The sequence below is a fragment of the Sphaerodactylus townsendi genome, linkage group LG17 (assembly GCF_021028975.2).
Source record: "Sphaerodactylus townsendi isolate TG3544 linkage group LG17, MPM_Stown_v2.3, whole genome shotgun sequence".
In the NCBI taxonomy this organism is placed as follows: domain Eukaryota; kingdom Metazoa; phylum Chordata; class Lepidosauria; order Squamata; family Sphaerodactylidae; genus Sphaerodactylus; species Sphaerodactylus townsendi.
The window spans coordinates 20,771,131-20,796,526 of record NC_059441.1 but is presented as its reverse complement, the minus strand read 5'-3'; the positions used below and the strand labels follow the sequence as shown (position 1 = coordinate 20,796,526).

General features: G+C 44.5%; 1 protein-coding gene across 2 annotated transcripts in view; it reads left to right on the top strand.

Moving 5' to 3' along the window:
* Positions 1 to 25,396, top strand: part of CERS3 (ceramide synthase 3) — a 43,181-nt gene that overhangs the window by 10,687 nt on the left and 7,098 nt on the right. For both annotated transcript variants that reach the window (XM_048481910.1, XM_048481908.1), the window contains exons 2-10: positions 11,147 to 11,329; positions 11,588 to 11,705; positions 13,895 to 14,013; positions 15,027 to 15,084; positions 15,574 to 15,624; positions 16,548 to 16,640; positions 16,843 to 16,971; positions 17,418 to 17,524; positions 18,532 to 18,688. In XM_048481910.1, the coding sequence (XP_048337867.1) occupies positions 11,148 to 11,329; positions 11,588 to 11,705; positions 13,895 to 14,013; positions 15,027 to 15,084; positions 15,574 to 15,624; positions 16,548 to 16,640; positions 16,843 to 16,971; positions 17,418 to 17,524; positions 18,532 to 18,688 (1,014 nt within the window). In that variant the 5' untranslated portion in view covers position 11,147. The remainder of the gene's footprint in view (positions 1 to 11,146; positions 11,330 to 11,587; positions 11,706 to 13,894; positions 14,014 to 15,026; positions 15,085 to 15,573; positions 15,625 to 16,547; positions 16,641 to 16,842; positions 16,972 to 17,417; positions 17,525 to 18,531; positions 18,689 to 25,396) is intronic.

Below are 25,396 nucleotides of genomic sequence, written 5' to 3'. Positions count from 1 at the left end.
ACTGGGTGAACTTGGGCTAATCACGGTTCTCTCCGGACTCTCTCATCCCCACCTGCCTCACAAGGTGCCTCTTGTGGGGAGAGGAAGAGAAAGAGTTTGTAAGCTGCTTTGAGACTCCTTAGGGCATAGGTGTGAAACTCGTGGCCCTCCAGATGTTATGGACTACAGTTCCCATCATCCCCTGCCAGCATGATGCTACAAGGGACACCTTCTTCTTCTTCTTCTTCTTCTTCTTCTTCTTCTTCTTCTTCTTCTTCTTCTTCTTCTTCTTCTTCTTCTTCTTCTTCTTCTTCTTCTTCTTCTTCTTCTTCTTCTTCTTCTTCTTCTTCTTCTTCTTCTTCTTCTTCTTCTCAGCCCAAAGCCTCCGGTGGCAATGCCGTGCTTATGTGAGTTTTTAGATGGTTTGTCATCAGGTGCAAAGTGACAAAGTGTCTCAACAAAATCCAAATTCCAGCATAACCCTGGTTGAAAGATGAAGCACTTGTAATGCTTCCAAAAGATTCTCCAGCTGGGGTGATGAACTGTGGGACTGTTACAGCTCGATCTGCAGCAATTAATTAATTCTGAGCGCCTACCAAGAATGACTCAGCTTGTGCCCGCTTGAAAACAGCAGAGAGTAAATGCTGTCTTCCCAAAGGAAGGCTTAAAATTCTGGACTGAGCTAGCTATCAGGATAATGATGAAGGGATGTCAGCTTCCAGGCGGAGTCCTATGGACCCCCTAGAGTCAGGGGCAGGGTGAGGTGAAACTGCTCCCGGGGCGCACATGTGCCCTGTAACCCTGCCACGGCACCGCCTGCTCCCGCCCCGCCTTGCCCCGGAATGCCTTTGGAATGCCCCCACCGTGTCCCCTCCACAGCCCAGCCACACCTCCACTGCTGCTCCATCTGGAACATTGTGCTCCCCCTGCCCTGTTGGCGCTACACCACTGCCTAGAGTAACTACTCATTTCCAGACTACAGAGACAGGTCTGTATTAACCGTGGCTGAGATACTTCAGGTATTTTGAGCCCCCTCCGACACTTCAATCTTTTACCGCACTACTGCTGACAACCTGACCCCGCTACCGTAAATACTAGACTGCATTACATAGCCCCATATCCATTTTGAGGGACTCCTGGAGAATTTTGCTGATTATTTTTATATTTTTTTATTGGACGAGTAAAATTCCTCAGGGAAGCACATTCTGGGAGCATAGTTGTTAAATACTGCAATAGTATGAAATGAATCATTTTTAATAGTTAATTATATATAATTTATGGAAAATCATTTAAATATAAGAGACAGTTTGTTTCACAGCAGTAAGGAAGCAGTCAATTATCTTATTACTAGAGGTTATATAAGAGTGCAAAAAGAACCCTAGGGTGCAAAAAATTAATTGATGGACCCCAAGTCCCTGTGGGACTTCAGGCTCCAGCTATAGATAATATGGCCCTGTATGTAACCAGTAAAAAGTGACTGGCCCCTAGTCTCTGCGGGACCCCTAGGCTTCAGATTTAGATAATATGGCCCTGTACGGAGATCAGTTTCTCTGACTTCTGTGGTCTGAAAATCAATTGTGATTGTGGGAGAACGTTAAGCTCCACCAGGCCGATGGTAAACCCAGTTTAGACTGGAGTAATCAAACTGGATTCCCTTGTGTGTGCCCTGGAAATTTTCTGCCACAAGTTTTTGAGAGTTGCCCTTCTTTATGGCAGTCATGTCCAATTATTTTGTTGTGAAATGACCGACTTTGTTTTCTGATGGAAATGGTTCAAGGACATTGTTGGAAGATGACAGTGTGAAGCACTGGACGAATCCCAATGGTATGGCTAACATTATTAGGCTTTATCTTATTGTGGGTAGAGAACATACAGGTGCTATGGTTGCCTAGTTTCCCACAATGGCAGTGAACCTCCTGCTGGCAACTGCTACTGCCCAAGTCGCCGTTAGGAGAAAAACAAACTAAAAATAAACTTTCAAAATTGCTGTTGGTCTGATAGTATTATGTGATTGGTGGTTTTTCCTGGAAGAGACATTTCTGTGCTCTAGGAATTGCTAGAAACTTGATAGTTTTTCCCATAAAGTTTCTAGTTATTCTTAGAGGGGCATGATACCACTTCCAGGATTTGCCCAAAAGTTACAACAGTATTATACTGATGGCTTGCTTGCTTGCTTGCTTGCTTGCTTGCTTGCTTGCTTGCTTGCTTCCCTTCCTTCCTTCCTTCCTTCCTTCCTTCCTTCCTTCCTTCCTTCCTTCCTTCCTTCCTTCCTTCCTTCCTTCCTTCCTTCCTTCCTTCCTTCCTTCCTTCCTTCCTTCCTTCCTTCCTTCCTTCCTTCCTTATCAATTTGACTATTTCTCATCATTAACAAAACCAGAAAAAATACACACATGCATTATTAAGTAAAATGGATCTTAACTTTAGTAATATTCTGTACTTAAGAGAGCCTTTAAAGTTTCCTGATAATTTTCCTCAAAATCCTTAGACATTTGACTAAATTGATGATTTTAAGAATTAACTATTATCTAGGATACATATTAACCAAGAGGGATATTAGTATAACAATTCTACTATTATTTCTAAACTTCAACACTAAACCTCGATCTGGGTAACCTCTTGGCCAGTCTACTTACTAATATTTTTAAAAAAGCAATATCACTTGTTCTTGTTTTCAAGAATAGGACCCAAAATACGTCTGTTGCTTTTGGGATGCTTGATTCGGTTTCCTCTTTGCAGAGTTCATTAATTTTGCTGTTGTAGCACATTCTCTTAATTTATTTTCTCAGTTTTGTAGATTGGGGCATTCTTCTGCTTTCTATTTAATTGCTTCAAATATTGTCAAATATTGAAATGTGCTGATGCCATTCATTCATGTCCTTGCCCCCCTCAAACTCCCTCTAGCAGTCTTAGGCCCCTTCCACACATGCAGAATAATGTACTTTCAATCCACTCTCGCAATTGTTTGCAAGTGGATTTTGCTATTCCACACAGTAAAATCCAGCTGCGCATGGAAAGTGGATTGAAAGTGCATTATTCTGCATGTGCGGAAGAGGCCTTAATGGGAGCAGATCAAATGCATGGAAATTTCTTTGAAGTTCTGTGTAAGCAAGTAGAAGACTAATATCAAAGAGCACTGGAAGAGAGGTGCCATTCTGGAAGAGAATGATCTTGGATAACTGGTACTGCTTAGACGGGGAAGCAGAATTCTTTCATTTACACTTGGAAGCCTATCCTAGCAGTAGTCTGCCCCAGGCATCAATTTAACCTTCTCTTGGTTTTCACCCCCTTAATTGAGTAGATATTTCAATTTTAAAGAGTTGTGTGAGTGTACAGTGGTCCAGTCGCAGCCGACTTGGCGACCACAACATAATCTTCCAAGACAATTGGGAAGCAGAGGTGGTTGGCCATGAGGCTTTGAAGTTTTATAGCTATGAATCTAAAAACAAACTTGTAAAAACAGAACTACCACAAAATGGAGGCCAGGAGGCATCTTTGAGGGGATGAGTTTTTTTGTAAGGGTTTTTTTGAAAAATGTTTTTTTTTATTGCAAAATGTTTTCAGGGGCTTCTGCGGAAAGGGCCAAAGATAAACACCATTCGGCATGCAACCGAATTTTCGGCATAGTCCAATTTATCATTGGTAATCCTCCTTAGCAACCTTATTTGGAGCGGGCCCTCAAAGGAAGGGTTGGCATACACAGTTTCTTAGAGAAGACATGTATTCTAGAGCCGTGGTGGCGAACCTATGGCACTCCAGAGGTTCATGGACTACAATTCCCATCAGCCCCTGCCAGCATGGCCAATTCGCCATGAATGTCTGGAGTCCATGAACCTCTGGAGGGCCATGGGTTTGCCACCATGGCTCAAGAGCATCATACCTGGCTTATAGTCTTTCCAGTACAGTGAACTCAGACTATGAAGGGCTGTAGAAGTGAGCATCAACACCTTGAACTGGCCCCAAAATCAGACAGATAAGCAGTGCACAGCTGTCCCGAAATTGCTGTCGGCCAGCCCCAATGTCCAGTAGACACACCACTCCATTCTGTAGCTGTTTTTGTGATTAATTAACACATTTTAATTAATTAACAAAATTAATTAATTAACACATGAATGCATCCTTCCTGTGAGTTTGTTTATTTTATTAGCGCATACATATCTGGAGAGCCAATGTGGTGTAGTGGTTAAGAGTGGTGGACTCTTCGGGGGAGGGCAGTATATAGGTTTAATAATAAATAAAATAAATAAATAAAAATAAGCTGAGGAACTGGGTTTGATGCCCCACTCCTCCCCATGAGCGGTGGATTCTAACCTGGAGAACTAGATTTGTCTCCACACAAAGCCTGCTGGGTGACCTTGGGCTAGTCACAGTTCTCTCTGAACTCTCTCAGCCCCACCCACCTCACAAAATGTCTGTTGTGGGGAAGAGAAGGGAAGGACCTTGTAGGCTCCCTTGAGTCTCCTTACAGTAAGTAGTGTGACCAGACTTTTGGTGGGACACTCCTGCTTTTGACTAATTTGTCCCGCGTCCCGCAGGGTTTTTAAAATGTCCCAATTTTTGGAAGGCTGCCGCACTGCCTTCTGGGGCGCTCCCCTGTGACAGGACAGGAAACAAGGGTTTGGCAGTGTGGCAGCCTCCCGTGCTGCCGCACTGCCTTCTGGGGCCCTCCCGTTTTGGCGGGAAACAGGAGAGCGCCCCAGAAGGCAGTGCGCTCCTGCGGCTGTGTGCGCACATGTGGGCGCGTGCTCACCCCCCAATGATGTCCCGCTTTAAAAAGGTGAAAATCTGGACACACCTTACAGGTGAGAAAGGTGGGGTATAAATCCAAGTTGTTCTTCTCCTTATTGTTACTGAACTCTTGGTTTGACTCAACGGATGCATGTGTTTAAAGTTCTGTCACATCCAGTTTAAGGGAAAACCCACAGGTTTTCATGGCAAGAGGTGTTCAGAGGTCTGTTTTGCCATTGCCTGCCTCTTGCAACCCTGACTTCCTTGTTGGTCTCCCATGCAAGTGTCCACCAGGGCTGACTCTGCTTAGCTTAACTTCCAAGATCTAATCAGATCAGGCTAGCCTGATCCCGGTCATGGCAATAATTAAGTGCTATCAAGTTGCAGCTGACTGACGGAAATCCCATAGGGCTTTTAAGGCCAGAGACGTAAATTCCCCGGCTCTGTGTAGCCATCAGTCAAAACCTTTGTTGCTTATAGCCAAAGGCCATTAGAATCATAGAATTGGAAGAGACCCCAGATGCTACCAAGTCCAACCCCCTGCGATGCAGGAACACACAATCAGAGCAAGAAGATTTTTATATTGTAAGCAAAAACAGAAGCAAATCAATACAGTGCAAAATCGAATAATAAATACAACAGACACGATGGTATATAACTTGTGTTCAAATGAGCATTCTTACCCAACAAATACTAACCTCCAAACATGCCGTGAACATACTACTGGAGTTAAACTGACCCGGATTTCCCTAGCAGCCAGGGCAACTGGCGCCACATTGCAAGCAATCGAAGGATTTGTATCTGATAACAAATTGACCAATTTGTCTGTATCAGATTGGAGATTTTGACCTATAAATAGTTTATCTAAGAACCGATGCCTCGGCTCCAAAATTCAAAGAGCAGGATCAGATATAACAGGGCAAATCTTCTACTACCGGTTCACAATGGGTACAAATACCTTTGGAACTCAAGCAAATTTGCTGGCAAGGAAGGCTGTTGGCATTCGTTTGGAAACCTAGTTGGGTAAATGCCATACAAAGGGTTGCTATTTCCTGGCTTTGTGAAAAGGTTTGTGTGGAAAGGGCCTGCGGCTTCCTGCTGATAGTCATGGACCCAATGGGTTGCTCGGGACAAAGAGATCCAATGAACATTTTTTCTTTCATTTTTGCTGTCTTGGTGCAATTCAAGAGGAACTAGCATCAGTAGGAACTAAGTGGAATTCTCTAGGGAGCAGCAGTGGCGTAGGAGGTTAAGAGCTCATGTATCTAATCTGGAGGAACCAGGTTTGATTCCCAGCTCTGCCGCCTGAGCTGTGGAGGCTTATCTGGGGAATTCAGATTAGCCTGTACACTCCCACACATGCCAGCTGGGTGGCCTTGGGCTAGTCACAGCTTCTCGGAGCTCTCTCAGCCCCACCCACCTCACAGGGTGTTTGTTGTGAGGGGGGAAGGGCAAGGAGATTGTAAGCCCCTTTGAGTCTCCTGCAGGAGAGAAAGGGGGGATATAAATCCAAACTCCTCCTGCTCCTGCTCCTGCTCCTGCTCCTCCTCCTCCTCCTCCTCCTTCTTCTTCTTCGCACCTGTATTGTTCCATTTTTTTTTAAAAAAAGTTTACTCCTATTGAGAGCCAGGGTGGTGTAGTGGTTTAAGAGCCAGTGCGTTCTAATCTGGAGAACTGGATTTGATTCCTTTCTCTGCCGCTTACCTTATCTGGTAATAAACCAGATTAGCTTGTGCACTCCAACACGTGCCAGCTGGGTGGCCTTGGGCTAGTCACAGTTCTTCGGAGCTCTCTCAGCCCCACCCACCTCACAGGGTGTTTGTTGTGAGGAGGGGAAAGGAAAGGAGGTTGTAAGCCCCTTTGAGTCTCCTTACAGGAGAGAAAAGGGGCGGGGTATAAATCCAAACTCCTCCTCCTCCTCTCCTCCTCCTCCACCTCCTCCTTCTATTGTGAAACCCCAGCTCAGTGAGGACTAAAACAGCATGCCTTTCTAGGGTGCTGGAAAAGGAGGAGGTGGATCTGTCCTGGGGGGCCGAGACTTCTCAGGTTAATCTGCTTGGTTGTGCTGTTCTTTATCATCTCCGCCCTGGAGGCTGGGACGGCGATGGCATTGACTGTAATCCTCTGTTTGTCTTTTCCCTTTCTGAGTCATGGTGAGAAACAGGCAGGGACCCAAATAAATCTGCTGGGTAGTTTGTTAAATATGGAGAGAGTTCATGCTTCAGGGCATTGCTGACTGCAGTACGGCTGTTTGCGGCGTCTGAAATGTACCAGGCTGTACTGCTGCTGCTGCTAGGGCTGAACCATCATTTCTCCGATTCTGTCCCATGGATCCAATATCACAAGTAGGTTTGCCTAACCTTCATGTAGGCCCCAGAGATCTCCAGGAATTCAAGTCATCTGCAAATGACAGAGATCAGCCAGCGTGTATTTCTCTCTCCCATTTGAACGGGGCCACTTGGCACACTACCTGCATTGCTTAATAAACCCTGTTCAAAGGAGAGCCATAATGCTCGCCAGGTTTAATGTTATGCCTTCTGCCTTGTTACATGGCAGATTTAAAAAGCAAGAAAAGGCTAAAAGATTGTGCCCATGTAACGATGGCTCAGTTGAATCTCTGGCCCACCAATTACTTCACTGTCTCAGATTCAAGGAAATCAGATCCTTTACATTTACCCGATCTCCCCGATTTAATTAGATTACACTACTTGTTGAACAACCCTGATCCTTCTCTCTGTATGATAGTGGCAGACTTTCTCCTGGAAATTACTAAATGCCAGTAATTTCCTTCGTCCTAACATGTATATCCTGTATTGTATATGCTTTTTAATCTGTTTTTATTATTGTTGTACTGCTGTCTATAAAGGCTTGCTTTTAAAAAAAAAAGATCAGCCAGTGTGGTACAGTGGTTAAGAGCAGGTAGATTCTAATCTGGAGAACCAGGTTTGACCACCTGAGTGGCAGAGGCTTGTCTGGTGAACCAGATGTGTTTCCGTACTCCTACATTTCTGCTGGGTGACCTTTGGCTAGTCACAGTTCTCTCAGTACTCTCTCAGCCCCACCCATCTCACAAGGTGTCTGTTGTGGGGCAAGGTTTGTGGCTTTGTGGAAGAGCCTCTGTTGGGTGTGCACAAGGTGCCAGGTTCAATCCCTCATCGCCAATCTTTAGCAAGTGATGTGTATGATCTCCACCTGTCAGTCAATCTTTATTATGGTCATGGACCAGCATACTCCAGCATAAGGCAAATAAAATATAACTAAAGGATGAAATGTGTTGAAATTGTAGATATCTATGTAAAAGGATCTACTGATAATAAGAAATTAGAAGCATAAAAAATTAGGGAAACATAAAACAATAGGATAAAAACGTAAGTATTAAAAGGGAACGAAAGCTTTAACAACTATTAAAAGGGTTATAAATAGCAGGGATAGGCATAGGGGAACAAAAGGCTACAACTATCAGATTAAGCTCACTTAATTACACAAACCATCCTGCGAATGAATCTCAGTAGCTGCTACACAACATCTGGCAGCATTGTGTGTTATGTCAGGATTGGAATCTGCTATCAGCAAGGAAATATACAATTGCTCTGTGTGACCTGGAAATCTGTATAGCAGCAGCAAAATAAATCTAACACGTGTATTTTTGTGATGCTGACAGTGGGAAAAAAACATGTTCTATTGTTTCAGTCGGCCAAAATCCACAGGGTCATTTTCTCTCTTGATAAGGAGTCTTTCTCTACGGGCCTTCCAGGACAGCTGAAAGGGATCTTTACTTAAAACTTTGGAGAGCTGCCCCAAATGGTCTGAATCAGAATTCAGAGGTTTCATGTTTCCATATGACATATAGGTGACAGTAATAGCCATGAGGGAATTTCATGAACTGAGACTCACAGCTTGACAGTGGGAAGGTTAATCTTCGGCAGTGGTGTATTTACCTAGGGAACATGGGGTACCCTATGTCGCAAAAATTTCAGGTTCATTTGTGTGGTTTTTGAATTTTTTTGTGTTTTTCAGTTTTTGGCCTGCAGGGGGCACAGTTTTTAGGCTAGCAGCACCAAAATTGCATGGATTTTTAAAGAAACCCTCCTGATGATATCACCAAAGTTAGGTGAGGTTTGGTTCAGGGGGTCAAAAGTTATGGACTCCCAAAAGGGGTGCCCCATCCCCCATTGTTTCCAATGGGAGATAATATGAGATGGGGGCTACACCTTTGAGGGTCCATAACTTTGGACCCCCTAAACCAAACTTCACCAAACCTGGGTGGTATCATCAGGAGAGTCTCCTAAAGATACCCTGGAGTTTTGGTGCTGTTAGCTTAACAATTGCACCCCTGACAGCAGGCACCCTCCAAATTTCCAGATTTCCCTTTAAATCCACCCCCTTTGGCATGGACTTAAAGGGAGAATGTGAGATCCCCAGTTTAAACATTGAAAGTGATGCTGTTTTGGGGTGGATTCCACTGGGGGTGTTTTGTGAGAGATGATGCTGACATTTGTTTGGTAAATGTTTTGCTGGGGTGATTTGTGAGAGATTTAAATGCATAATACCCACTTGCACTGGCTTGGAGCTGTTTCTCAGGCTAATAACCTGCCTCATAGGGTTGGTGTAAGGACAAAATTAGGAAACAGAGTTGGTAGGGAGAGAGCCATGTATGTTTTGCTGGGGGTGGGAGGTGTTTTGTGAACTGGTGCAAAAAAATCATTGTTTGGTCATGGTGGGGGAGGGTGGCGTCCATATGGGGGTGTCTGTGTGTGTGTGTGCCAAACTCAGATTTTGTTCCCAAGTTCCAGTTTGCCTAGATACGCCTCTGATCTTCGGCCTGGTGTTGAACAAGGAATTGTTTCTGTAACTAACATGTGAGAACACATGGATGGCTGAGCTCTGCTGATTCTCAAAAGCTGCAAATCTTTGCATCTCCAGTCATCTCCAGTTGAAATCCATGCCCTATGAGGAGAGACTTAGGGTACTACACTGGAACCCGTTCAGAACCTTTTTTAAAGACGGATTTTGATGCTGCCCAAGGGAACACCAATGAGGGCAGAGTTGGGTTTACCATCAATTGAATCACGGGCCCATCTTGCAATCTTGAAGGCCTGGAAAAAAAACAGCTCAGATAACGAGGAATCCTTTGGTCCTCAGTCTTTTACTCTCCTGATGACAAAAAATAAAAACCGCTCTACCTTTTTTGAAAAAAAATCGATCTCGGTACACTATTCCAGATGATCTATTAAGAGTTTCAACATCCAATGCTGAACTCCGAGACTGGGTGTACAGAGAAGATGCCAGAATAAACAGACAATTAATAGTCCAGACAAAAACTGCTCCATGGTATAAACTATTTAAAAGAGATCATATTAGAGCTGCATATCTGACCACCACACTAACAAGAAACCTAAGAATAGCTTATACTTCTATTAGATTTCAATCAATGCCTTCAGCAGTGCTTAGTGGTAGATACACACGAGTACCATTTTCTCAGCGCTTTTGTATCTGTGGAAAACAAGAGCCTGAGGATCTCTTCCACTACATACTCTCCTGTCCTTTATATTCAGAAATAAGGAAAAGGTTTTTGGAGCCAATACTACCTAGGACAGCTTTTTTGTCCGATGATGAGAAACTGATTTTCTTACTATCTGATATTGATTCCTATGTTTCTTACAAGATGGCTCTCTTTGCCCTGGCGGCTAGGAAATTACGAGCAAAGTATTTAAAGCGCTGTTTGAACTGATGTTCCAAAGTACTGGAGGTTAACTTAGACTAGCTGAAGAAGCTGCAAAAACATCTGATGTGGAAAGTATTTGATGGGGCATTTTAATTTAGAGATTGCGAATACAAATAATTTATATTTTAATGTAAAACTAAGTTATTGTTTTAATTTAAATGTTTTAACTGCATGTATCTCTGAATTGTTATAGCCAATGGCTCAAACAATAAATACTTGACTGACAAAGAGACTTAGGGAGCTGGGGATGTTTAGTTTCACAAAGAGAAGGTTAAGAGGTGACATGATAGCCATGTTCAGATATTTGAAGGGATGTCATGTTGGTGAGGGAGCAAGCTTGTTTTCTGCTGCTCCAGAGACTAGGAACAGGAGTAATGGGTTCAAGGTGAAGGAAAAGAGATTCCACCTAAACATCACGAAAAACCTCCTGACTGTCAGGGCTGTTCGACAGTGGAATGCACTACTTCGCAGTGTGGTGGAGTCTCCTTCTTTGGAGGTTTTTAAAGAGAGGCTGGATGGCCATCTGTCAGGAGTGCTTTGATTGGGTGTTCCTGCATTGCAGGGGGTTGGACTTGATCGCCTTTGGGAACCCTTCCAACTCTTTGATTCTATGAAACGCAACAATATGGGTGTGTGCTCGGTGTTCCTTTGTGCTTGATAAGCAAACGAGTTTCTCCAGGAGAAATTTGTGATATTCTTTTTTTTTTGTCCCCCCAGAATGACACACATAGTGAAAACTTTGAACAGCTGGTTTTGGTGGGAGGACGTTTGGATGCCCAGGAACTGTTCATGGACAGACTTCGAAGACCGCAATGGACTCGTCTTCCCCAAACCATACCATTTATATGCCACAATCCCCTTTGCCTTTGTGATGTTGATTCTTAGGTTCTTTCTTGAAAGGTAAGGGGTGGGGGTGGGGCAGATGATTCACTTTCTCAGTTCCAGGAATGCAGGATGGACAGAAATTTGCCCCCTGCCACAGAATAATGCACTTCCAATCCACTTTCAATGCACTTTGCAGCTGTCCGGTCTAGCAAAATCCACTTTTCAACAATTGTGGAAATGTCCTAACCCTTTGGTGTTTGGTAGCCTCCAGTTCTTGCTTCTAGAAGCATTTGCCTCTCCCAAACAAATTCTCTTCCGTTCTCTTTTTTCCAGATTTATCGCTGTTCCGCTGGCAAGTGCTCTGGGCATCAAGGAAGTGAAGCGCGTCAAGCCCCAGCCCAACCCCACGCTAGAAGATTATTTCAAAGCATGCACAAAAAAGCCATCACAGGTATCCAAACAGGGGAGGGGCTGGGACTCAGTGGTGGCACATCTGAATTGCATGTGAAAGGTCCTGGGTTCGATCCCCCGAGTCTCCAGCAGCAAGTATCAAGCAGTATGTCACATGACTCAATGTAAGGTAGATTCAGGAGCGGTAATTATTGGTGGACGGGCTGTAACTCACTTGGTCCTTTAAGCCATACTATCATGTGGCTTCTTAGCAGTGATGATTCTTTCACTCTGGAGAAGATTGCTCAGTTTTTGTTACAGATCCTGGATTGATGGGACTTATTTTATATGTCTGTTGTATGATCAATCTATGCCAATAAAGGTTTTGTTCGTTTGAAAAAACTCACTTGCAGAGAACCAGTGTAGTGTAGTGGTTAAGAGCAGGTAGATTCTAATCTGGAGAACTGGGTTTGATTCCCCACCCCTCCATCTGAGTGGCACAGGCTTATCCGGTGAACCAGATGTGTTTCCGCACTCCTGCATTCCTGCTAGGTGACCTTGGGCTAGTCACAGTTCTCTCTGAACACTCACCCCCCCCCCCACCTCCCAAGGTGTCTGGTGTGTGGAGAGGAAGGGAAAGGAGTTTGTAGGCCACCTTGAGTCTCCTTGCAGCAGAGAAAGGTGGGGTATAAATCCACACTCTTCTTTCCTTTCCCTCCCATGACATAACTTAGTTTCCTCCAACATTAAAGTATTCTGTGCAACGTTTTGCTAAGCTGGCAGGGTGTAATGGTTAAGCAGGGGTAATGCTTGGTATGTAAAACTCCCCATTCAATCCCTGGTTAGAGAATCAGGTAGTAGCCGAAGAGCAGTAAACCTTGGTAAAAGGTAAAGGTGGTCCCCTCTGCCAGCAGCGAGTCATTAATGACCCATGGGGTGATGTCACTTCATGACATTTACTAGGTTTCCTGTAGCCAGCTCAAGGTTGACTCCACCTTCTATCCTTCTGAGGTTTTTTTTTAAAAAATGATATCCCTCATCAAATAACCCAGTTTTGCAATAGCGATTGATTATGTGCCTTATTAACTTTGTGCATAACTTTGCATGTAACTTTGTACATAATGGCCACGGAGAGAAATGTGCCTTAACAGGACGTGTCTCTGAAGATGGCAGCCATAGGTGCATGTGACACATTAGGAGTGGAAACTACTGGCCCACGGCCCCAACAGCCGGCAAAACTTTCACTTATGTGGTCTGATATTGTGTGTCCGGTTGTGATGATGTTATTCTTTCAGATCTAACCCCCAAGCACGTGCATTCCCCACTTTTCAAGATTTGTCCCCCCAAGGTTGTTTATGTGATTTGTTGTACCTTTAAGGTAGTAAGATTCCAGGGCCCCTTCCCCACATGCAGAATCATGCGCATTCAATCCACTTTTACAATTGTTTGCAAGTGGATTTTGCTATTCTGCACTCTGAAATCCAGCTGCAAAGTGCATTGAAAGTGGATTGAAAGTGCATTATTCTGCATGTGTGGGCCTTTAACTTGCTTCTTGCTCAAGTTCAAGTTTGCCCGCTCCAGTGAACCCAAGGAACCTGTTAGCGTTGCCAACATCCAGTGGGGCTTGGGGATCTGCCAGAATCACCGCTGATCCCCAGAGATCAGTTGCCTGGAGAAAACAGCTGCTCTGGATTATGGGATTATGGGCTGTATGGCATTATACAGCATGTAAGCCAGTGTGGTGTAGTGGTTAACAGCAGGTGTACTCTAATCTGGAGAACAGGGTTTGATTCCCCATTCTGCCACTTGAGCTATGGAGGCTTATCTGGGGAATTCAGATTAGCCTGTACACTCCCACACATGCCAGCTGGGTGACCTTGGGCTAGTCACAGTTCTTTGGAGCTCTCTCAGCCCCACCCACCTCATAGGGTGTTTGTTGTGGGGTGGGGTGGAGATTTCTCAGATCCCTCGCTTCCCAAAATCTCTGCTGAGATTCCTCTCTTCCCCAAATCCCATCCTCCCCAAATCTCTAGGAATTTCCCAGCCCAGGGGTGGCAGTACTTCAATCTACTGATCATTCTTGCTGTTCAAAACTGAGAGTGACCTGTAAGAATGTGGGAAGCAGTTTTCAGGAAGAAGCAGTTAGACCCAGTGGGAACAGTGACTATCTTGGCTTGTTTTCAGGTTTTCCTTCCTTGGTCAGCAACCTGAGCGTCTTTTCTTCTCCCCGCCTTTTTTTTCTACCCACAGGCAGAGATACGTCGATTAGCCAAGAAGTGTAATTGGACTGTGCACCTGGTGGAGAAATGGTTTCGACGGCGGCGAAATCTAGAAATCCCAACTATGCTTAAGAAATTTCAAGAAGCTTGGTAAGGGAGAGCTGTGGCTCAGCGGCAGAGTGTCTGACTGCCATGCGAAAGGCCTCAGGTTCAATTCCCAGCATCTCCCCTTGAAAGGTTCAGGTTCTAAGTGATGTGAAAAATCTTGACCAAAGACCTATACAGAAGCTGCCGGTCAGAGTAGGCAATGCTGAGAGCCTGCTCCCGTGGTGGCGAACCTTTGGCACTCCAGATGTTATGGACTACAATTCCCATCAGCCCCTGCCAGCATGGCCAATTGTAGTCCATAACATCTGGAGTGCCAAAGGTTCACCACCACTGGGCCTACTCCATGGTGCTTTCACACAAGAGTTGGCACTGTAGACTCCTGCAAGCCCCCGGTGGCAACCCATGGTACTGCAGAACATGCAGTTTGGCTCCAGTTGCCAGCCTCCCAGTGTGGGCTGGAAATGTCCCAGAATTTTAAGTTGTTCCCCAAATGATAGAGATCCTGGAGAAAATGGCGGCTTTGGAGGGTGGTCTCTATGGTATTATTCTTTTTCTGCGCCCCTCCCCTTCCCAAACCCATTTTACCCAGGCTCCAAGAATTCCCCAACCCAGAGTGGCCAATCCTATGGTGACAAGCAATTTCTAAGAAGCTAAGGATGTTTTATAACTTTACATTGTATTCTTCTTGAGCCAATGAAGCTGTGGCAAAAACATGGGGAAGGGACCAAGTTATGGTCTGAGTGAGCTCCATTAGCTTTCTGTCAACATTGGTGTTTTTTCATTAACCATGGTTAGCTTCCAAGCACAGCTCAACTGCAGTTAGGTTTGTGAACTCTGCTGAGTGTACCGTGGATTACCAAAGTGCCAATTATCATTAAACCACAATTATGCTGTGAAAATGAATGCTGTGAAAATGAATGTGCTTGTGGTTAACAAGGGAAGTGGAGGAAAGAGGAAGATGAGCTCACAGCGTGGTTAGGCTACTGATCTGTATTGGTCCTCTGTGTCCCGCGAGCCAATGATGGCTGTGTCTTTATGCCATTTTATTTCTGCAGCTGGCGATTTTCATTCTATCTCTTCTCGAGCATTGGTGGATTCGCGATTCTCTACGATGTAAGTTGAACTGGTGGAGGGTGATCAACGAGATTTTTGCAGTGTTGTGAAAGAAGACCTAGTGTCTCAGTGACTTGGCTTTTTGTTGGGTTGGGTTATTTATTGGTTTATCCCCCATCTCTCTCGTCAGTGGGGACCCAAAGCGGCTTTCATTGGGAGGTGTGAGAAATGTTTGAAAGAGATATGCTCAGCAAGCCAAAATGTTTTGAAAACAATTTCAACAAAAGAATCACTAAACTCGAAGATGCGTTTAAAACATTTTCAGGCTGGAAATAGAACATTTTGGGCTAAAAAATGTTGTGGGACTCCTCAGAGGAAATGTTTTCTTTCCTGCATCAAAACTTTTTATTTTGGTTGTGTGGAAAAGGCCAGTCTCTTGCTTAGGATGTGAGATTTTAATTGGGGACTTCCCAGGGCACATCTCAGCTGTTTTGCTAGCAGCACAGTGAATAGAAATTCATGCTGTCCCAATTCTTTTTTCTCTCCCAGAAACCCTGGTTTCATGACATTTGGAATGTTTGGGACGGCTACCCGTTTCATGTAAGCGTTGCTACAGCTATGATCTGGGGATTCTTTCTGTGTGAAAAGAAGTACCTTCTAGGAACGGTTCCTGGGTCCACTGCCAAGTCCTGTCAAGCAAATGGGCCCGAGACGTTCCCAGATTTAAACTTTGATGCTCAGGCCCACGGAAGGCTGATTTGGAGTGGGACTGTAGCACGTGGGGAAAGGATGACTCAGCCTCTCTCACCGTTATGATTACCAATCGCCAGGGGGTAGATTGAGATCTCCCAGGTGCAACTGATCCCCAGGTGATAGTGGTCAGTTTCCAGGGACAAAATGGAAGCTTTGGAAGATGGGCTCTCTGGCATTGTGTCCCATTTAAGTCCCTCCCTTCCATCCACAAACCCAACCCCCATCAGTCTCCTCCCTCAAAATTTCCAGGTATCTCCCCATCTGGACCAGACACCCCTACCCACCATGTCATTTCCTTGACCTGTAAACAGCCCTAGATGCACCTATGTCTAGCTGCAAGCATCAATGCCTGCATTTCCCTGCCCCTCTAAAAGTACTATCTTTTTGACCAGAGAAGTAATGACTTTGTTTTTCTTCCCTTCCTCTCTCTCCCTCCCTTTCTATCTCCTTCCCTCCCTTTCTCTCTCCTTTCTCCTTTCCTTCTCCCTCCCTCCCTCCCTCCCTCCCTCCCTCCCTCCCTCCCTTCCTTCCTTCCTTCCTTCCTTCCTTCCTTCCTTCCTTCCTTCCTTCCTTCCTTCCTTCCTTCCTTCCTTCCTTCCTTCCTTCCTTCCTCTCTTAGTTCCTCTTCCTTCCTTCTCTCAGTGCCCCTTCCTTCCTTCCTTCCTTCCTTCCTTCCTTCCTTCCTTCCTTCCTTCCTTCCTTCCTTCCTTCCTTCCTTCCTTCCTTCCTTCCTTCCTTCCTTCCTTCCTTCCTTCCTTCCTTCTCTGCAGTCCTTGCTTCCATCCCAGTATTGGTACTACATGGCTGAGATGAGTTTCTATTGGTCGCTGGTGTTTACCCTGGGAGTGGACACCAAGAGGAAGGCAAGTGAATCTTCACACCTACCTTTTGCTTTGTTCATGAAGAGCCTAAGTAGAACAATGGAATGTTAGATGCCTTTTTGACATTTCCTCTCCCTCCTCCCCTACCTCCTCCCCCCTCCCCGCCACAATCCCCCAAGTGTAGATATGCCCATCTTTTTTATATTAAACCAGTTTAAAGGGGAAAATGACCTCTTTCTCCTAGGACTTCAAAGCCCATCTTGTTCACCACTTCGCGGCGCTCGGCTTGATGTTTTTCTCCTACTGTGCCAATTATGTCCGCCTTGGTACACTGGTGATGATCGTCCATGACTGTGCAGACTTCTGGCTTGAGGTAAAAATGGTTGCCGTTACTAAGGCTGTGTTGTGTGTGTGTGTCAAGCCCCAGTTCTGTAGACAAATATCAGGCTCTAGATTTTGAATCAGTAACCTTTATTGACAGACATCGGCTTGGCCAAAGATGCCAGTTCTAAAGAACTGTATTTGAGCATCACCTATTGGCTATGCCAGCTGATGGGAATTGTAGTCCATGAACATCTGAAGCCCCAGAGTTGAACACCTCTGGTTTAGCCCATCGAAACATTAATCATAGTCTTTACTTGGTGCTATTAGCAAGACTAGTTAACCGTTGATCAGAGACTGGTAAGAAAAATTTTGCCACTGATAAGGCAGCTTATACTCAAAGCGTCACAAGGCTCCCATTTGGTTTTGCCTCAGTGAAGCTAAAATGGCCACCCCTCTGCTTCCTAAGACTCCTAATAGATTTTGTTTGGGATTTAGGCCGCGAAGATATTCAACTATGCTCACTGGGAGAGGACCTGCAGCATCCTCTTTGTCATCTTTGCCTTTATATTCTTCATCTCAAGACTCATTGTCTTCCCTTTCTGGTGAGTGGAGTTTGTGGCCCTGCTACACACTGTTTTGCCTTGATGAACAAAAGACTCTCATCTGATGGTTTCAATTCCCTGCTCCTCCACCTGAAGCCTGCTGAGCGACCATGGGCTAGTCACAGTTCTCTCAGGACTCTCTCAGCCTCATCTGTTTCATAAGATGCCTATTGTGAGGTGGGAAGGAAAAGCCACTTAACAGTCCTTAAGGTAGAGAAAAATGGGGCACAAAATCCACCTCTTCTTTCTCCCAAATGCTGACAGGTTTTTTTTGGAAGGGGGTATCTTCAAGTCAACTTTGACTGGCAACTTCTTGCTCTCTCTGTCCTTTCTATCATGAGCCAGCAGGGTATAGTGGTTAAGAGCAGTGGACTTGGAGAACCAGGTTTGATTCCTCACTCCTCCACTTTTTGGAGCGCTTACCGTGTGCCCTGCCCCCTGTCACAATTACGGGCCTAGTTGATTCTAGTGCCGTTATTTGTCCAAATTGTAAGAATCAAGTGGAGAATCTTGCCCATATTATACTTGACTGCCTGAGATATGTGGGTATCAGAAATTTCTCTCCTTGTCTGGTCTTAGATAAATCTGTAAGTGACGCTGTAAGGGACAGTTTTGCCAAGGGACTCCTGTTAAATAACTCAGACATTGTGCTCTTGGAAAAAATAGCAAAATTTATCTTACAAGTGATGGAACTCTGCCAGGACCGTCTAATGTTAGATACAGTTCTTCTGTCTTTGTCTCGATTATATTTTCGCTCAGTACATCACACAGGTTTTTTTGGTAATGTATCAGATTTTATTTTATATGCCTAACAAAGGTTGTTGTTGTTGTTTGTTGTTGTGGTTGTTGAATTGTCAGCATAATGTAGGTAAAGTATGAACGCTGCGTGCAATTGGCTTATGTTACTCAACTGATTTCACAGGATACATTGCCCGCCTTTTAGAAATCTATCAGGGATTTTTTCCCCCCAAAATGTGCACTTTGTGATGGCAGTCTTTGTATTTCAGGATTATTCGTGCCACTGCATATTATCCTGTGTTTTATTCACAAACGTTCGTCATAGCGTATTTCTTGTCCAATGGGCAGCTGTTGGTCCTGCAATGTCTACATATCTACTGGAGCTACTTAATTTTCAAAATCCTGAGGAAATTCATTTTCATAAAGGTAAGGAACCTGCTGGGCTTCCAATCAAAGCAGAGACACTGGAAATTGGTGGCACACGATGCTCTATGAATGTCCCAAACCTCTATGGTTTTCACTATAGAGGATTTGGGAATTCCTAGAGCATTGTGAAATGCCATGACATTACTATTGAATATGCAACCAGATGTGATGTCATGGATCACATGCTATCATCGCCCAGTGGCATAGCTACAAGGGGACAAGGGGTGTGTGTGTTGCCCCGGGCGCACTCCGATTCAGCTACACCTCTGCCACCTCCCCGTTTTGGCTCCCACTGGTCCATCAAGTGGAATCCAGAACATGTCAGAAGGAGATTGCCCATCTTGGTGAGCAATTCGGCCCTCACATAGGTGGGATATGAATGTTGAGAGATGTTGTGTGATGCATAAATCATCCTGTGGGTGCAGCATATCTCTGTGCATGTTAAAATTTAGTTAAATTAAAATATTTGGTACCCAGAGTTACGTAGGACTGGGAATTCATGAATCAACATTTTGCCACTTGGTAACAATGTTGGAGGGCATTTTTGCCTTTGTTAACAATGGTCGTGTTTTAATTTTCCCCCGTTAGAGTTAATGGTAACCATTCATTCATATATTCATTTATATATTTTAAAAAATATTCCATGTCTTCTGTGTGGTGTAGTGGTTAAGAGCAGGTGCACTCTAATCTGGAGAACCGGGTTTGATTCCACGCTCTACCACTTGAGCTGTAGAGGCTTATCTGGTGAACCAGATTAGCTTGTGCACTCCAACACATGCCAGCTGGGTGACCTTAGGCTAGTCACAGCTCTTTGGAGCTCTCTCAGCTTCACCTACTTCACAGGGTGTTTGTTGTGGGGGGGGGGAAGGGAAAGGAGATTGTAAGCTTCTTTGAGTCTCCTTACAGGAAAGAAAGGGTGGTGGATAAATCCAAACTCCTTTTCCTCCTCCTCCTCCTCCTCCTCTTCTTCTTCTGCTCTATCTGTTTTCCATTGGGGTGGTTAGCTACTCCAACGTTTGAAAACATACTCGTTTTTGTTTTTTGGGTGGTTTGTTTGTTCAGGAACTTGTTTGACAGGCAAGATCACAAGAAGAGGCCTGTTTATCACAGGAGTTGATGCTTTTTAAAAGTACTAGGAAGTCATATTTGTTCTTCTCTTCTTCTTCCCCACCCTGCAAAAAACAGGTGCTATTATAATAGTGAGCCAAGTATTAGCTTTGTATTAGCAATCCCCAGCCTCTGCCCCCCAAAATAATGGAATTTATTCAGAAACCAGATTATTTCTTTTAAAGTCCAATAACCAGTACCTATAGCAGTTAAATTGCTGGAGAACTGACTTGATTCCCCACTCCTCCACATGAGTAGCGGACTCTTATCTAGTGAAAAACAGAGAAAATGGCATAATCCAGAAATACTGGGAGTTGTTTCAAAAGACTGATTTCAGGGACTGTTTCACTGGCTGAACTTTCAAGACTGAGTTTCTAAGTAATCACTTTAAATGTGCTTTTTGAAGAGATGTTTTTGTTCACGCTGACATTTCTTTTTAGGTTAGGCGAAAAAAATTGCAATATAGATTTTCTGGGTTTTTTTTAAAGATTGAGGTGAGCTGTAATCTAAGGATTGGAGTTGCTAAGAAACCCCTTTTGTTTCTGTAAAGTCCGCTAGTTCTGTCACTAAAATTCCCCTTAAGTTTGGATATTAGCTCCATTGAAACGTTTATGTCGCCGCATAGGATTTTTTAGGGGGAAGCTTTAAAACATATGGTGAAACAAGGATGCATTTATTTAAAGTGTCTTGCCAATTTGGAATCTATTGAGATTCGATGTTATGTTTTCAGAGCTGAATGAATGAGTGCAAAGTACAGTGGGATCTACCTAGACTACTGAGGAAAAATTAAACAGAAAGCAGTACTAAAATGGTGCTGTGGTAGGAAGGGTACGGGCAAAGACACTGTTGTTGTCAAAATGTGAAGAACACACACAGGCTTTGAATTTTGACTTGAGAACCATGCAAGACAGGCTCTGGGTCATTAAAAAAAGACCTAGCTGCCCGCCGCACAAAATGGCAACTATTTTTTCAGTTCCCCTTTATTGGGATTCATGATATTGTTTACAATTTACAGTAAATTAATGACATGATAGAGCTGAAAGAGAGAGAGAGAGAGAGAGAGAGAGAGAGAAATTTGGATATTGATTATCATGGGTCCAAAATAACTTGGTTTAAGCCCAGAACCCTCTAAGTCTTGGTCAACTAGGGTTGCCGACCTCCAGGTAAAGCCCTGTGATCTCCCAGAATTGTGATTCATCTCCAAAGAAAATGGCTGCTTCTGAGCGTGACCTCTGAGGCATTGTGACCCGACGAGAGTCCCTCTTTGCCCCCACTCCCACCTTCCCCAGCCTCAATTCCCAAATCTCCAAGAATTTCACAACTAGGAGTATGCAACTCTACATTTTGGTCTGTTACGACACACTCACTTCAGTTGAGAGCCTCACTTGCTCTCTTTCCCAAATTTACTGTGGTAAGGGAGGCTTACAACTACTGTAGTTGTCAAAATCGAGACCTGCGGGTGCCTGTGATCATACTCAGCAGCATCTATTAGCGGTTGCTATCCTAAGGAATTCATTTCTTGCAGTTCTGAAATGTCAGCAGATGCTGCAGCTACAATTCCCAGGCTTTCTGGCACTGACAGCAGTGGAGTAGCTAAGGGGGAGCCTGAGGGGCTTGAGCCCTGGGTGCCACTCTCGATGCTCATGGTGGGGGGCACACTGCATGCCCCCAACAACTGCACCCCTTCCCTAAACTCCCACTGAGTTTGGGGGAGGGGTGCAGTTGAATGCAACCAATAGGGCTGTCCCCCACCCAATTTCTATGTGGAACTGGGAGCTGGCCAACCGGGAGTGTGGGAGCAGGGAGGATCCGTTTCTTGCCTCAGTTTAAAGTTTGACCCTAGCCTCCCTGAGGCCAGGATTGAACTAAGCCTCCGAGCTTTGAGCCCTGGGCACCATTTTCCTCAGCTGTGCCCTTGACTAACAGATATTGTCCCACAATCCCACAGTGATATCTGACCTTCAAACCTGCAGCTTTTTGATTGCCTTCAGAACCCACTGCTGATCTTCTCACCTCAGCTGAGGGAAAGCAAATAAGATATCTGTGGGGAGTGTGTCATGGCCCAGTTCAGAATGGGGGTTGAAGTAACCCCCTGTTTTTAAAACTGCCTTATTAAACTACTTCTCTAAGAGTAACCTCTGTAAGAAATTACTACATTTCTGTAAGAGTAATTTGCTTTCATTGGTTTCAAACGTAGCTTTAATTGGTTGTAAACACAAAAACTATTTTAATAATAATAAGTCTATTTACTTTGCTCCCTGCCCCAGAATGTCTGCTTTCTTTCTGGGTTTGTCGGCAAAACATTTGCAGCTGGTTTAGTATGAAAAGTGATTCATTTGGAGACAGGTTCTTGGCTTGGTGCTGTCTCAACTTCTTTGGTGGGTTCCCAGTCCAAGCGAGCTTCTCCTCCCCTGCAATATCACTGGCACATTTAAGGAGAAGATGTTCCTAACACATTATGAGAACTTTGCAGAAATTCTGAGGCTGCAGAGACAAAGTCCTTCGGGGTGAAATGACAATCCAAGAAGAGTACTTGGCTTTGACCATCATGTCTGTTCATGGTAAATTTTATTATTCTTTCTCCCCAACATTTTTGACATGGAGCGTTTAAGTTGTTTGTTTCCTCAAGCCCAGTTATACCCTGCCTTACTTATGAAGACTCAAGGCGGATTCTAAACATCAAAATGCTCTCAGACAGTGTAAGGCAACCAAACAAGGCCATAGGATTAGGTTTACAAGATTTTTTAAAATGCAAACCAAAAATAGTACAACACACGTTGTCCACTTCAAGGAAGGCCCGTTCTCTGAAAGTACAATGATCTCTAGGCTCAGGAACATCAGTTCCCTGGGAAGAATTACAGCTTTGGAGATTAGAAGAACTGGAAGTCCTAGAGTGACATTATTAACCCCACTGAGCCCTCTCCGCTACCCAGGTGCCACCCTCAAATCTTTGGGAATTTCCCTTGATGCTGCTGCTGAGAAATCTTTCAGTGGCAATTTCATAAACGGGGAAAAAAGTGTCTCCAGAATCTGCCGGGAAAGAACGCCTTCCAAGCTTCTACTTCCATGTTGGTTATTGATCATCCTATAGCTGGTTACCCTTTCCAGGTGTTGAGGATTCCTATCCCAGCTTGGGCTAGAACAGGCAACGACGAGGTAAGCAGATTTGATCGCTGCATGCTCTCCCGAATCATAGGGTGTCAGTCTTGGTTCAGTATCCCATGGAATCTGCTTGTACCTTGAACCAAGCCAAACTGTTTGACCATCTCAAACTCTTGACTCGTCTGTTTTGCACTTTGACTGGTTCCGTGAATGGGATATTTTGCTGATTCTCTGGAGGTCTGTACAAATCTCACATCTGCTGAATCATCCTTCTTTCTTGACCCCACCCCCCCCATGCATGGAAATTTCCCCACCCGCCTCAGGAAAGATGTAATCATGACTAGCGTCTTGAGAGATTGCTGCAGAAATGCAGGCATTTTTCCACCCTGCATTGGCTACAAATTGATTGATTTCTGCTCTGCTTTTCTCTCTTGCTGATTGGTCCAACAAGCTTCCTCAAACCGCTTCTGCCAGGTAGGGCTGGCTCAAGATATTCTTTTGGCTGAGCTTCTCATAAAACCCCAAAAGAGCATTCTCAGCTCAGCTCCATATTTCATGTAGATCTTGTAGACTTCAACATACACACCATCTTGTCCTCAACAACAGCCAGTTTTGGATACGCCAGTGGTTCTGTTCAGTAGCCCCAAAAGGTATTGGAATTCCCCATTTCCTGTTGTTCAAGTTTCCGCAAAGTTGGGACTTAAACTTGGAACAGTTAAACTTGGTTATAACGATCCACCTTAATTGACAGTTGTTGAGTCGGTCAATATTTTGTTTGTATCCAGTTATGCTGCCAGACCCCAGGATATCCTATGACAACGAGATACACAGGAAGCTTGTGCGTTCCTCACTCCGCTCTGTTTGTTTTAACATGACTGCATTTCAACTTCACTGGCTGGTTGCACTTTATTTTTACCTCAAATGATTAATTAACTCACAACCTCATGTCTTCTCTGTCTCTGGAGGCCTTCTTCTTCCAGACTGAAGTTTTTCCTGTTCGTTTACCAATATGATAGCCATCTGCCTCATCTTGTTCTTTGCCAGACTTAATTTTCTTCCCCACCTACAGTCTACCGGTTTCTGTACTCATTCAAATTAAATGTTTAAAATGTCATAGAATCATAGAATTGGAAGGGGCCATACAGGCCATCTAATCCAACCACCAATGCAGGCTCAGTCTAGAACATCCCAGACAAGTGTTTGTCCAGGTGCTTTAAGGCTGCCAGTGACAGGGAGCTCACCACCTCTCTGGGTAGCCGATTACCCTATTGCACAACTCTTAATGTAAAAAAATTTCCTAACAAAATCCAGTCGGATCCTTTCTACCCAATAGTCCAGTAGTGGCGAACCTATGGCATGGGTGCCAGAGGTGGCACTCAGAGCCCTCTCTGTGGGCATGCGCAAATAAGAGTCCCCCCCACACACATCTAGGCTGGCCTGGGCCGCTGGGCTCGGTTATTAGCATTAAACCTAAGACCTAGTTTGGGGAAGCAGTGTAGGTAACCCTGTTAAGCACTGTTAAACCTCACTGATTTTCATGCAAAGAACTGAAGCATGATCCTTCACCTGGGAGTAAGCTCGGTTGCTGGCAATGGGGCTTGCTTCTGAGTAAACCCTCCAAGGCTTGTGATTCACCCGTTGGAAGAGTTGCACAGATGCTTCAAAGCAAAGCCACCGACTACCACCAAGCTTACTCACGAGTAACACACACCTCTGAGCCAACCGCTTTTTCTAAACTAAAACCTCAGTATTCAGGTTAAATTGCCATGTTGGCACTTTGCGATAAATAAGTGGGTTTTGGGTTGCTATTTGGGCACTCGGTCTCAAAAAGGTTCGCCACCACTGCAATAGTCCCTCTAACTGCGATAGGGAACAGTGTGGAAGATCCCTACTACTGAGTGGCACAGAGCCACCCGTGAGAGCTCTGCGAGAGCTCCCTCTGCTGGCAGCCACCCAATCTGTGCAGCACCAACAGGATGTCTGCACAGCCAAGTGGCTTTCAGGAAATGTCATCTCTGCCTGTATTCTAAACCCTTGGGTTGTTTCAGGCTATTGGTAGACTGTGCACATTTAATTTTTTTTTAAAGGATGCTTGGACATTTTGCTTTCCAAAGTGAGTGTTTTCTTTCTCAGAGCATCCACACAGTACTGGAAGGTTATGGCTCAGTGGTAAAACATCCGTTTGGCATGGAGAGAAATACATCAGAGACATGCCTTTGAAGATGCCAGCCATAGACACAGGAGCAAAAACCGTGAACAAAAGCTATGAGCAAAACATTAGGAGCAAAAACTACCAAAAAACGCTTTCAATGAAAGAATTGCTAAAATCGAGGATGCCTTTAAAACGTTTTGGGGCTGGAAACAAAACGTTGCAGAACTCCTCGGAGGAAACGTTTTATTTTCTGCCTGAAAACGTTTTTAAAATGTCTGTGCAGAAAGGGCTGGAGTGGAAAAGACTGACTTTGGTCGATCAGTGGGCTGACTCAGAGGAAGGTATCT